This window comes from Oreochromis niloticus, linkage group LG19 (assembly GCF_001858045.2).
Source record: "Oreochromis niloticus isolate F11D_XX linkage group LG19, O_niloticus_UMD_NMBU, whole genome shotgun sequence".
Classification (NCBI taxonomy): Eukaryota; Metazoa; Chordata; class Actinopteri; order Cichliformes; family Cichlidae; genus Oreochromis; species Oreochromis niloticus.
The window spans coordinates 15,045,619-15,058,625 of NC_031983.2; the positions used below are offsets into that span (position 1 = coordinate 15,045,619).

Below are 13,007 nucleotides of genomic sequence, written 5' to 3' on the forward strand. Positions count from 1 at the left end.
TGATGTTACTCTAAAGTGTGCTGAGTATTCTCCCTGCACTTCACGTTTTTTGCAAGTCACTGAAGGAATGTGACTGCAGTCGAAACATTAAAAAAATAAGGTGTGTTTATTTCTGTATTATCTCCTCACACCTAAAATAGTACCTGTACAGCCTTATGACTGCACAGCCACACACGGACGCACACACATACTTATGCCCATACACAGTGATGGGCTATGTGCCTGGCTAATAAAATCACTTTAGCCTTCATAACCACTTTAGCCTTGGAAGCTGCCATCAGTGGAAGGACAAACACACACACACACACACATTCACGCACAGGAACGAACAGTGAGCGGTCCAGCCCTTCCATTAGCCTAATGAAGTGGCTCCCTAAGATGGATGACATGACATCACCTCCACCACCAATCACAATATCACCCCTAAAAAACCTTCCACTAAAAGCCCCACCCCTCCTCCGATACCGCACCCCCCCACACCGTTGCTTACAGCACCAAATGGATGGCGAGCTTTCCAGGACCCATTCGGCCCGCTCACAACACTTTTATTGGTCTGGTTATTTATCTCTTTAATGCAATTGGCTGGAGCAGAGGCCCCATGGATGGGGAGAGCTAGTAAATCACGGCGGGTTGAGGGCAGCGGTGTGATTAAAAGAACTTCGGCTCAACAATGACAATGGCACCGAGCGGACGGCACCGAGTCCACTTACATTCAAAGCAGAAAGTAGCGCAGGGGAGGGGAAGCTGTTCACTGATGACATTTACAAGAAAGGACAACGCACATAAATACAAAAGTGCATTATTGTTTTTTTCTCCATGCAGACAGAAAATCAAGTTTTTCAGCCAGTGAAAAATGAGGATGCTTTCTCCTAATCGGATAAATGGGAGTCACATATACTGATATCTGTTGTGTGATATTATAAGCAGTACTTCTGGATGTAGTATTCCCGTTATGAAGCTTTGAGTTGCCATCTTGGCAAACCCTACGCTGGCCAGTGAGCAGCCAATGAGCATATCCTGAATAAAGGTGTCAGTATACCTGCCGCATTGGTCCAATGGTCTCTATTTACGCTCACCATTAAAGCGCAGTAAGCCCCTGCAGCATTCTCCTGGACAACAGGTGTCGCAAGTCACACAATACCACCACACCAGTGCTGATACAGGAAGAGAAGAAGTCAAAACCCAAGACAAAGACATTTCTGAGAGTTTGTTTCAAAGTTTTTTCCACAAAGTCTCGTGTTTCCAAACTGAAATATTAAAATCATGGCAAAAATCTACATGACACAAGTGTACATCTACACTTGTGTCTTCAACTCAGCTGAGACTACGTAAAAAATAAATAAATCAAGAGACAGGGGTAAGCGGTAAACACAAAAACGACCAGATCTTCCTGACTCAGAATGACATAATTTACAAAATGGACTTCATTATCTATTCGATATGACCCGACACTAGGGAGTGAGTCCATGAAGACATGAAGAAGGTGCTCGCTGAGGTCTCAGGGTAAGGAAGCTGTTTTCCCATATACGTCTATACAACCGAAAGAGCCAAAGGCTTTTTGCAAAAACAGGAATCGCCCCCTTCTGGTCATTCAGATAAATGCGTATTTCTTGCATTTCTATGACTTTCCGCTTCAGACCTGGAGGTTAGCTCCATATTTTAAAATATCGATGTTCAATATCAAATGTTTCCTTGTCATTTTGTAACGGGCTGAAATCTTTAACCACCCTTAAGATGCTCTCTGTTAATGGGTTAGAAAAGAACAAAACAAAAAACAGATGCTGTCAGTGTCACGGTTCAAATCTCATGTACTTGCAGAAACTTACATGCCTCTCCACTCATTTAGAGTTCTATTGCAGATGGCAAACTATCTACCAAAACTACGGACAGGGAACACTTCCTGGTTGAAGTCACATAATCTAGTCCCCTTTCGCTCCTTTTCCTCCGTCACTTCCACTTCCCAGAAGGACAAAGGAAAGCGTTTATGGGTGGAAAGCTGCAGGTACAGCCATCCATAAACAGTCAGTGTTTTATAGGCAGCGGTAAGGCCTGGGGTTCTGTCAAGGTTTATGACTGCCCAAACTCTTTAAAGCAGGAGAGTTTAAGTGTGGTATTTACATAAAACAAGCCAAGGTGTCTGTGTGAAGCAGACCTCACCGCAGCACGAGACATGCTTAGCGTTTCTTACAGATTGATAATCTGAGGGTGACAATCACAAGTAAGAATATTACTATATATTTATATTTTTTCTCTAATTGTGGATCTAAACTAAAAATTGTCTTGTCTAAATAGTATGTTTTACACCTGAGCAGCTGTGTGTAATAAAGTGTAACTCGCAATATTTTATACCTTTGTAGCACAAACACATTCAGTACACAGCCAAACTTATCTCCAGTGTTAATGTGGCCTCATCACCTTTTTTGCACTGGCCAACTCTTTGTCTCCTACCAGCTTTCCCCTTTTTCCTCCAGCTTTATTTATTTATTATCATACTCCTCATGGGAGGGAAAAAAGAAGATGACTGATTAAAACACGGTAAACTCTATTCAACTATCCAACAGGACTGCACAGGTATCTGTGTGTGCGTATGTTTACTTATTATTAGCGGATGTCCCCTACCTAGTGAGGAAGGTGCATCCCAAACCGAAGCAGAAGGGGAGAGTATAGGAGGCATAGGAGGATGCACAGAGGGTGACGGGATGAGGGGGTGTAGAGATGTGCTGGGACAGCAGTACCACCCTGATGTGAGTCATAGGACACATTGTCAGCAACCATCCAGCATCACACACTGACTCATTACGCTAGAGGAGAGAAGGCGACAACAGTAGCCATGATCAAGGAGAATGGAAAAAGGCCCATCAGTGATAGATGGAAAGAGAGGAAATAGTCAGCATCAGCAGTAATGGTGGTGGCCTGTCTGTCATCGTCAGCGATGATGATGATGATGATGATGGTGCAAACACTTTCAAATGTTTACAAGTGCAACGAAAACATGGTAAATTATTGATGCTCTGAACTCCATTTCTTCTCCATTTTAGGTGATCAGATTAGGCTTTATCTCATTTATACATATTTAATTTTTTTATTTGGCGACTGCCTTTCCAAGAAGCAAATGTTTCTTTTTTTTTTTTAAAAAAACACCTTCAGGGCAAAGGAGGTGGATATGGGCTTTTACACAGCACACTCTCACTTTTGATTTCTTACTGCCACTCAACTTTGTTTCTTTTAATCCAAGCCAGATTTTTTCCGTGACCCTAAAGAAATCATAATCAAGCCTTAATCACAGCAAGATGAGAAACCGGCAATGATTGCATTTTCCCCATCTGTGATTTGCAATGTCCTTTTTAGTCCTTCCAATAAGGTCATAAAAAAATTTCTTAAGGACTTAAAAATGTGATGAGGACAATAAACAATTAACTGGGATATTCAATTAAAGGGAAAAAAAGTCAAGCAATCTGACTTTTGCTTTTTTTTAACAACAGTGGAAAAAATGAATCTTTGCTACATGTATTACGTACTATATTTATAGTTGGAGGGACTATAAATGCAATTTCAGAAGAGCCAGATGTAGGATATTCTTACTAGCATGCAAGCAAAACTTGGATACATTACAACCAAATTTGGGTTAAAATGAAGCTAAGCTGATGCACTTGTGTGAAAAACAAGTCTTATGAAATACTAAGTATGCCGCATGATTCAGTAGCATGTAGAAGCTAAAACTTTATATAATTGTTATCATTGTTTTCTTAATATCACCATTTTGGAGGGATTTTTCCCTCTCGTCTTTACAACGTTGTTTCAGGTCATTGAGATCTGCAGATATTTGCCACAACATTTCAATCAGGTTGAAGTCTGGACTTTGACTGGGCCAGTGCAACATCTTGATTCTTTTCTTTTTCAGCCATTCTGTTGTAGATTTGCTTTCGTGCTTGGGATCATCGTTCTGTTGCATGACCCAGTTTAGGCCAGGTTTTAGCTGTTGGACAGACGGTGTTTGACTCTAGAATACTTTGATATACAGAGAAGTTAATGTTCAACACAATGACTACATGGTGTCAAGGTCCTGTACCTGCAAAACAACCTGTCGTCTACTGTGATTCATAGTTGGTTTGAGGTGTTTGTGCTCATAAACGTATCCATTTTGGTCTCGTATGTCCAAAGGAGATTGTCCCAGAAGTCTTGCGGTTTGTTCAGTTATAATTTTGCAAACAGTCTGAGATGAAGCTCTAACATCTTTTGCAGTTTCTCTGAACATCGCACAGTCTGACCTTGAGGCAATAGGACATGAACTCCTGGGAGGATTGTTCTTTTGAATGCTCCAGCACAGAACAAACTTCCAAAACGTTGCCTTTTATAGAGGTGCTCACACTCCCTGATCATCCTTTAACCAAACACATTTAATTAGCATGATCTCACCGCTACACACCCTCATAATTCTTATGAAAGCAGCAATGGTGTAATTAGTTTTTCTGTAGAAAACTTTTGCTTTTCCATGACGATGCCTAAAACACTCAATATTCTACATTTTTCTCCAGTGAGAGGGAAAAACAAGATGTGAAAAAGCCGATTCAACATAAACGCAGACTTGCAAAATGAAAAAAGAAAGAAGGAAAAACTCGTTTTATGTTTTTGAAAGATAAACAGTATAGTAGTAATAATATATTGATGCCATGTTGTGATACACCCTGATAGCTCAATAATCACAACTGCTTAATAATCCCACCACCTGGTGCGTTGACAGAGGAGACAAATTCATAACATATGGCATAACTATCTCCAGTGAGAACCACAAATGAAATGTCACAATGCAATGGATTTTCCGGACTTGTTTAATTATGCAGTCTGCTTACACCTCGTTCTCGTTGACAATATTTAACACGCAGTTGCGCTAAACTGTACAACGTAAAATGCATTTTCTTTTGACATCTTGTTGGAGTTTTTTTCCCCTGAACTTCAGAATAAGACGCACGTTTTGAAATATGTTGGCATCTATCGCCGATCTCCAAAGGTTATCGAGTGCTGCATGCGTATGAATATTAGCGTATATGTGATAGCGCTTTAGATGTGATTAGGGCTTTGAGATTTGAATTATCTCTCCGTTATGTACTCCTGCAACAGACACCTTCATGTCACATTCATACATCACCATGCAAATAGCACAATAAACATCCCCCCGATAAGCCCTGTATTTGTCTAGGGATATGCTGACAGCTGACAGGCTTTATTCATAAGGTGTGTGTGAGGCTTGTGAGTTTTTCACTTTCCAAGCCGACGTTTGTATCCATGTAGTACCCAGGCTAAGCACTGTCCTCTGGCCAAGTGGAAAGCAGGACCATTAGGTCGGCAGAGAAGGGACCATTTATTTGGCTCTTTTTCTGGCTGTGGCTGTATTATCTGCCGTGATGCTATTTGTCTGAGACCAGCCAAGCCGCCAATGCGTCAGGAGTTTGGGGGGGAGGGTAGATGAATGATGGGCTCCGAGACTCAGCCAGTTTTGCTTCGCTGACAAACTGGGGCAAGAGCTGGAGGGCTGAGGCGATGAGAACGATGACAAAGAGCGAGGATGGAGGCAGGCACAAGGGACACTCTGTGGTGGCCGGTTCACCAGAGGACACAGTTTAACAGCACCTGTATGCAATGATTGATCAAAAGAGGAGGAGAGAGGGCAATGGTGTTTGGGATACTGCATGATATAGGATGAAATGATGTGACAGACATACAGAAGAAAACAGAGTTCGAGAGGTATAGGTGTGGAGGAGGAAAGTAAAGACAGAGGGAATAAAACAAACAAACAAAAGAAAAACTACCAAAAAAAACACACAAAGAGCAAGGGCCCCAGATGAAGTCATAGCAAGAGAGTGGGAGACAAATAAAGAGAAAAGGTCGCTGGTGCAGGAATGTGTGAGCAAAAGAGACAGAGAGAATATATATTTGTCCCCTGATGGGAGTGTGTTAGGAGTCCATCTGGGGAGAAATGAGATCAGTAGCTGACTTAGTGGTAGAGGAAGACTTTGCTGCCCTGGAGCTTACACACAGACTCAACACCTTCTCCCATTCTCTCTGCTTGGCTCTCTGGTCTCACACAACCTGCAGCGCATTTAATCTGCTGGACCATTTTGTGCATGTGCTCAGGCTTCTGTGTGTGTGTGTGTGCCCACGGACACCTGTGCAGTCTTATTACCCAGTCCTACTCCACCTCTCCATCAAATGACTAGGGCAGCATGGCCCCTGCCCCACTCGTCTCTCCTCGCTATTTTTTCACTCCATCCCAGCTGAGACCACACAGGAATCTCCTCATAGAATCACCCACTAAATCATCTATCCACCAAAGAGACACCTTGGCAAACACTCTTACTGCCAGCTTTCATTTTCAATCCAAACACACACAGGATACACAGTGGGTGGGTGTGCATTTGGGGGGAAGATACGTGGAAGAGCTGCATTCATGTTTTACTTTGCATATGGACCTAAATGTATTAATTATAGGAAGTTATCAGTAACTGCTGTTAGCAATCAGGGTCTTTGGTGGCTCAGAATGGGCCTTTGGGGGTTGACTACATGTGCATCATGTGAGTAAATCTCAGGGTAATTTGGGGTTTTATTGACTTTTTTGTAACTGTTCTATACACAGGCTCAAATATAAACACACACTCCTACTATGTATCTTAGCAAGTTGCCCCTTTAAATTAATGTCAGGCTTGAGCTTTGGTAGTTCCTCGGTTGCTCCTGAACATCCTAGCCAAATTTCCTCTCCTTGTGTACAATTATTTGAACTCATGATCTTGGAATCTATAGTTCTCCTCCTTAGATCTTCACTCTTGCTCAATCCAATGAGTTCTGTCAAAAAAATATTTTTTATGTTGCAAAGTGAAACTAACACTTGTAGTCAAGCATAACCACTAGTAGAAGTTAATAGGCCATGGCTAAGATTTAAGTGAGTGTATATATATTTTTGAACCTGTGTGGATTAGTGGTTAGTCATTAAAGATGAATGTTGTAGAATTATTCCAGCCTGGAAAAAGCCCCAAATTACCATGACATTCACTCCCATGATGAGTGTATTTATGTACTTCTGACCACAAATGTATCATGGTGATGAATGTGTGTGGTTCAGGTTTGGGGAAGACTGTTTTCGTATTTCTCTGTGTTTGGTTGCAGGTGGTTTGATGTGCGGATCCAGCCTGGTTTGCGCCCTCGGGTAGAGCCGGTTTGCTGTCGCACACCTGCAAGCAATCTGCTCATTGAAGGCTGTTTGTTTAAAGCTGCCTGTGACTGGCTCTGCACCAGACTGTCCTCATCACTGTGGTAGTAAATTAGATTTCTGAGTTGGTTCCTGTGCTTATTCATCAATGTTTAGTAACTCCTGTCTCCTGTGTTTCCTCCAGTGCCCCCGGATTCCCAGTCTGCCACCTGATCAACCCTCTCAAGAAACTCGCCCTCTGGATCACAAATAAAATTTCCACAATCCGCTTATTTTTGCCATACAGCTCCTGTATGCTGACCCACTCTGAACTTTGCCTCTCCTTTTTCACAGGCCCTCCCTGTGTGCCAGTGTTGCGTTTAGGGACAACTCAGGTTTTCTCTAAATATGTTTCAGAGTTGTTTTAGCTTCATCAGCGGCTTCTGTTAGCTGTTAGCTCTGTTACCTAAGACATTTGCTCTCTTGGCCACTTGAGGCTGGCTCCACAGGCAAGTCCATCCCCACAAACCCCCAGCTTCAACCATGAAACAAACTTCTTGGTAGAAGAATAGGTTTGATCTACAGGCAATTTCACCTGCAAGGTCCAGTTATGCTAGTCACATAACTGGACCTCTGGACTGTTTTTGTGGTGGTAATGCCTTCTGGAACACATTTAATTGAGTTAACTGAATCATAGTATGACTTTCTCTGTTGATGGTTATGAATGGGGCTTGCTAAAACTTCTCTCTCTCATTCAAACTTGATCAGGCTTGCTTAAAAAAACAAAAACAAAACAAAAAATAAAAACAGGCAGCATGGGATTAGCAAAAATGCTTATGCTGAGGCTTTGAAGTCACAGTGGCAATGTAGTCTACACTACATTAACTTCATCTGGTCTGGTGCAACCAGGTGACACATGTACTGTGTGAGTCCACTGTGCAAAGGATCCCTTTTATACAGCATAATCACAGGGTGCACCCAAATCCACTGACGCATATCAACATCCCAGATGACACAGCACTGATCTTTTTCTACCCAGGAAACCAAAGGAAGACAGAAGAAGGCTTATGTATAGTTCTGGTGACGCTGAGATGAAGTGTGCCAGAGGGGAACCAGATGAGGTAGGAGAGGAAGGGAAGCCATCGGGGAGGCAGATTAGAGAGCCTGGAGGCTGCTGAAGAGGGGAAAAAAGGAAAGAAAAGCTAGAAAAGGGATGAAACACAGAAGGAGCGCTGTGGAGGAGTTAGCTAGTGGTTAACAGTACCTGACAGAGATAACACTGCCGGTAGGCTTACCTGATTACAGCAGTGTGCTGGAGGACAATAAAAAGACGTATGCACATGGCGCGTCATCCTCATACACAAACACTGCAAGCACACACACACACAGAGCCAAAGGGCTCAACAGGAAGCAGTAGCTGCAAAATTCTGGATAGATTCGTACATCAGAGTGGACTGTTTATATCTTCAAGTACTTCTGTATTGCATAAGGTGTGCGAGTGCATTACATTCAAGAGGAAGAAATACATCAGATGTATTAGCGAGTTCGCCAAAGCTATTCCTCCCCCTCACTCTTCTCTGGTTGCAGAGCAATCAAGCAGAGGCTCATATAATACAGTCTCTCCGCGCTCAAACTTTCCTCTTGATCTATGTTTCATGGTGTACGAGACCGAGCCGGAGCGCACAGCACTGCGGCACTCGTATAAAGTCACAAAATTATCCTGGCCTTACAGGACAAGGAAGCGAGAGGAGTTAATTAATCACTAGTGCCTCATTTTCTCTTTATAACGCTCTCATTTACTCTGTGGCTCATTTCTGTGTGTCACTCTTCGCTCACTGTCTTCTCCCACTGCTGATCTGTGTAAGGTGTTTGATGAGGGTAGCAGTGGCTAAAGAAATAACTGATAGTTTTATTTTATTTTTTTTGGTTAGCTCTAATGCCAGCTTTGCTCTTTATTAATGGATGGACCCAACTTTATGCAAGCAGCATAAAGCCGAACGATTAGCTAATTAGCTGCGTGTGATATTTCGTGTCAAAGAAGTCGGTTTTCTCTCTACACAGGCTGTTCTTTTAAGTAGAGATGAAATTAGTTTATCATCAGGAAATTAATCAGCAACTATTCTGATAACTGATTAGTCTTTTTTTGTTTCCACAAAAAAATAGACACATTTTCTGATCCCAGCTTTTTTTTAAAATTAATTATCATGAGGTCTTAGAGGCTGTTTGGCAGACAAAAACAACAATTTCAGGACACTGCCTTTTTACACTGAACTGAAAAGTTGATTGCTTAATTAAGAAAATGATCAATTATGGAAGTAATTACTAAATTCCTAGTCTACTTACAGCTGTTGCAGCTTTTTTAAAAGCTTCGCCTAGAACTGAAGACCAGGGGAAAATAATCCCTTGTAAATTTGATCCTAATTAGGATTATCTTTTTTTTTTTTTAAATTATGCTACATGTTCAGAGAAACTCATTTGACTTCCTGGCTCAAGAGAGAGGGACAGAGTTGAGTCGATTAGTCATTTTTGGTGATCATTTATATTAATAACAAGCGGGAGTGTGTCTGCAGCTCATGTTCCTGTGATGAACGCTTTATTAGTTGGTGTCCGATCTTTCTTGAATATTCATTATTAGTGTACACATATAGATTTTTATGCAGCCGCGGGTACAGTGATTCCTTTTAATCGCCAGGAGTGTTATAAAATAATTAAACACTGAGAAAAGTTAACACATTCATGTGCAGTTGCACACATCAAGGTAATATGTCGTTAACAAACTGCGCCCAAAGTGAACACAGTCAAAGCCTCGCTGTATGAACTTCCTTCAAACTGCAATCTGAAGTTACTACACGACCCACGGGCCTCCTTCTGCGGTATCCTGCAGAGCCGCAGCTGGACATGGGCGTGAGATAGAAAGAGCCAGATGCACGGCGAGAAAAAAACAGGAGTGGGAGGTGGAGAAAAGCCAGTCAAAAGTTATGAAACGTGCCCCTTGAATAATCAACGCCCAAATCAATTTGTTCAACGTCCAAGGGAAGCGGATGGACTACAGAGGAATGTGTGGAGTGGGCGGTCGCTCGGTGCATCCAAGTCCATATCTCAGACAAACACACAACAGCCAGAGAGACTGCCTGAGTGTAGAGAGAGATGGCCAGGAGGGATGGGACCGAGCTGAGAGGGACACACACACACACACACACACACATACACACACACACACACACACACACTCTTCTTCTTCCTCTCATTCGTTCTCCAGTTTTTGATAGATACTGCAATGCACATAAATTTCCATATTTCTTGGATTAGTGAGCACTTCTATGTTCATTCTGGCTTCATACATTTTTAACAATACTTGCTATTTGGCCAAAAGTATATGGACACTGATGCTGGAACATTTCACTCATTAAGTTTGAGCTAAGAAGACAGATACAACTTGCATACCTCTATCCATCCATTTTCTTCTCCTTATTCAAGTAGTGGGGGGAACGGCCGAAGTAAGGACGTCCAGACCTCGGTCTCCCCAGCCACCTCTTCTAGCTAATCCCGAGGTGTTCTCGGGCCAGCTGAGAGATGTAATCTCTCCAGCGTGTCCTGGGTCTGCCTTGGGGCCACCTTCGGGTGGGACATGCCTGAAACACTTCACCCAGAAGGCACCCAGGAGGCATCCTTGACGCCAGAGCTTGCATATCTCTCAGTTAAATATAATACCATGGTCCCCGTGGTTCACTGCTGGTCAGCCGTTTTGTTTCCTTCACCTCTCTCTGTGTGTCTGCCTGGGCGTGGCAAGTTGCAGTGCACATATATCCCTGGTCCTTCCATTCACTCTTGCCAGACTATTCTGCTGCTAGGGTGTAACGCTTACGCTAGATCCTAGAGTTTTACTTGTTTGTTAAGTTTGAATTATCCTTGGCTCTTTCTCCTTGTACTCTAGATCCTTTTGTGCCAGCCGTCACATCACAGGCCCAGTCTGCCGGACTAACGCCAAAGAGCGTCATTCACCTGCCAGTCCACCCCACCCTGCCTCTGCTTTGGCAGCTAAAGACCTAAACATCATTTTCACAAATAGAAATCAAAATATTCCTGCAACAACAACACAAAAATATAAGCATTTCTTTAATTTTTCCCCTCATCCTCTCACTGTTTATGTCTTTACTCAAAACGTCCTGACAGGAAAGCTTCATTGGACCAAACTGAAGTATGAGTACGACTTGTGGAGGTGCAGTGCAGTACAAGAGTAGAAAAGGCCCGCAGGCAGCAACTGGCCCACTGTGCCCCGCTCAATAAAGGCAGTCGTTTTATGACCCCGCCTCTTGGCATTTTGATTTTAATACTCTTCCTCTTTTCCTTGTGTCTTTCTCACTTCCCCTTTCACTGTTTCTTTTGTCGCCAAAAGATCTCTTTTCCTTCACTTCTATTTGAATTCTTGCCTCGTCTCCAAGAACGGCGTGCCTGTCTACTGTCTCTGCCTCCTCGCTCCTGAACACTGGCAGAGAGGCGGTCTAAAGTGGCGGTGGGAGGGGGTGGGACAAATGCTGGCCTAACCAGATTAGCAAGTATCCTATTTCTTACACTGACAAATTAATTTCCGTACAAATTAAATGAAGGGACTCTCCCTTGATAATTCCCTAGGAAATTGAAGATGGTTTGGAAGAATGTAATAAAACAGCATCTTCTACAAGACACACACACACACAAAAATCTAATTACTAGCAGAGAAAAATAAAGGTAGGCTAATAAATTAGGGGAAATATAAAGGCAAGAAGCCAGAATACAATATGGTCTCTGAAACCGAGTAATGTGAAACAGAGCGGTTACTAGTCAGGTGGAATTAGGGTGAGCAGAAATCCAGAAAAGGGTGAGAAAAGAGAAAAACAAAGAAACAAAAACCAGCCATGTCTATTACAGGATCTGCTATATTCCTGCAGGCAATGGCAAGGCAAAGGTAAAAGACAATAATGAAAGTGAGAGGGAGAGGGTGGGTGGGATAACAGAGGATGGGGAAGGAAAGGAGAAAATAAACAGCTCCCAGACAGAGACAAAAAAGAGAAGGATGGATAAAGAAGAGTGTGAGTGGCAGGCGACGGCACAAGGCTGTCTGGGCTCCGGCTGTTCAGATCCACTGACATTTACAGAGTGGCCGATCGCTCCTTGCCATCCTACCCTTGAAAAGTTCAAACGCACACTGATCCACAGAGGAAATGCTACGCCATGTGGATTAACACACTCTCTCACATCTCTCTGCAGGCCTCCCCTCTGTCTTTGTGTGCTGCTGCTGTCAGTCTGTCTGTTTGCGCATCCGTCTGGTTTCACGTCTGTCTCTTACCCGTTTCTGCATTTTCGACAGCACAGGACCAATTCCCCCTCTGATTCAAAAACATAGCAAAACTTTCCGTATGTGCGACGGTGTGCTGCAAGCTTGTATGTGTGTCTATATTCTCTCTAATGCAACCTTTAACCAGCTTTTAGCACATTTTTTCGAAATAATCTCTGTCTGTAAATGCATCACGCTGGATGAACACGGGGGCATGTGTGTGCTGGTGTAAACAGGTAGCTAAGGGCTGGATGTCTGCAGAAAACACTACAGAAGCAAAACAGCAATGGTATTTTTTATTTATTTTTTTTGCTTGGACTGACAATGGAACTGTCACTGAAAGTAACACACAAGTGACATGGTGGAGAAAATAGATTAGGAGTCTTTGCAAAACAAATATGGTGACATACCAAAGCCGTACCGGGAGTATTATCCATTTCCAGGACAATGGGAAAGGAGCTCCCACACAAGAAGGATTAATTTACAAAGGGTTTCTGAGCCTAGCTTTAATGT

At 42.8% G+C, this 13,007-nt stretch overlaps 1 protein-coding gene across 5 annotated transcripts in view; it reads right to left on the reverse strand.

Moving 5' to 3' along the window:
- pacrg (PARK2 co-regulated) overlaps positions 1 to 13,007 on the reverse strand; it is a 144,286-nt gene that overhangs the window by 9,026 nt on the left and 122,253 nt on the right. Inside the window, exon 5 of one of the 5 annotated variants that reach the window (XM_013266528.3) lies at positions 4,675 to 5,628. The exons of the other annotated variants lie outside the window; for them this stretch is intronic. Within the exon in view, the coding sequence (XP_013121982.1) occupies positions 5,360 to 5,628 (269 nt within the window). The 3' untranslated portion in view covers positions 4,675 to 5,359. Of the gene's footprint in view, positions 1 to 4,674; positions 5,629 to 13,007 lie in introns of those variants that run through there. 5 annotated transcript variants of the gene reach the window in all.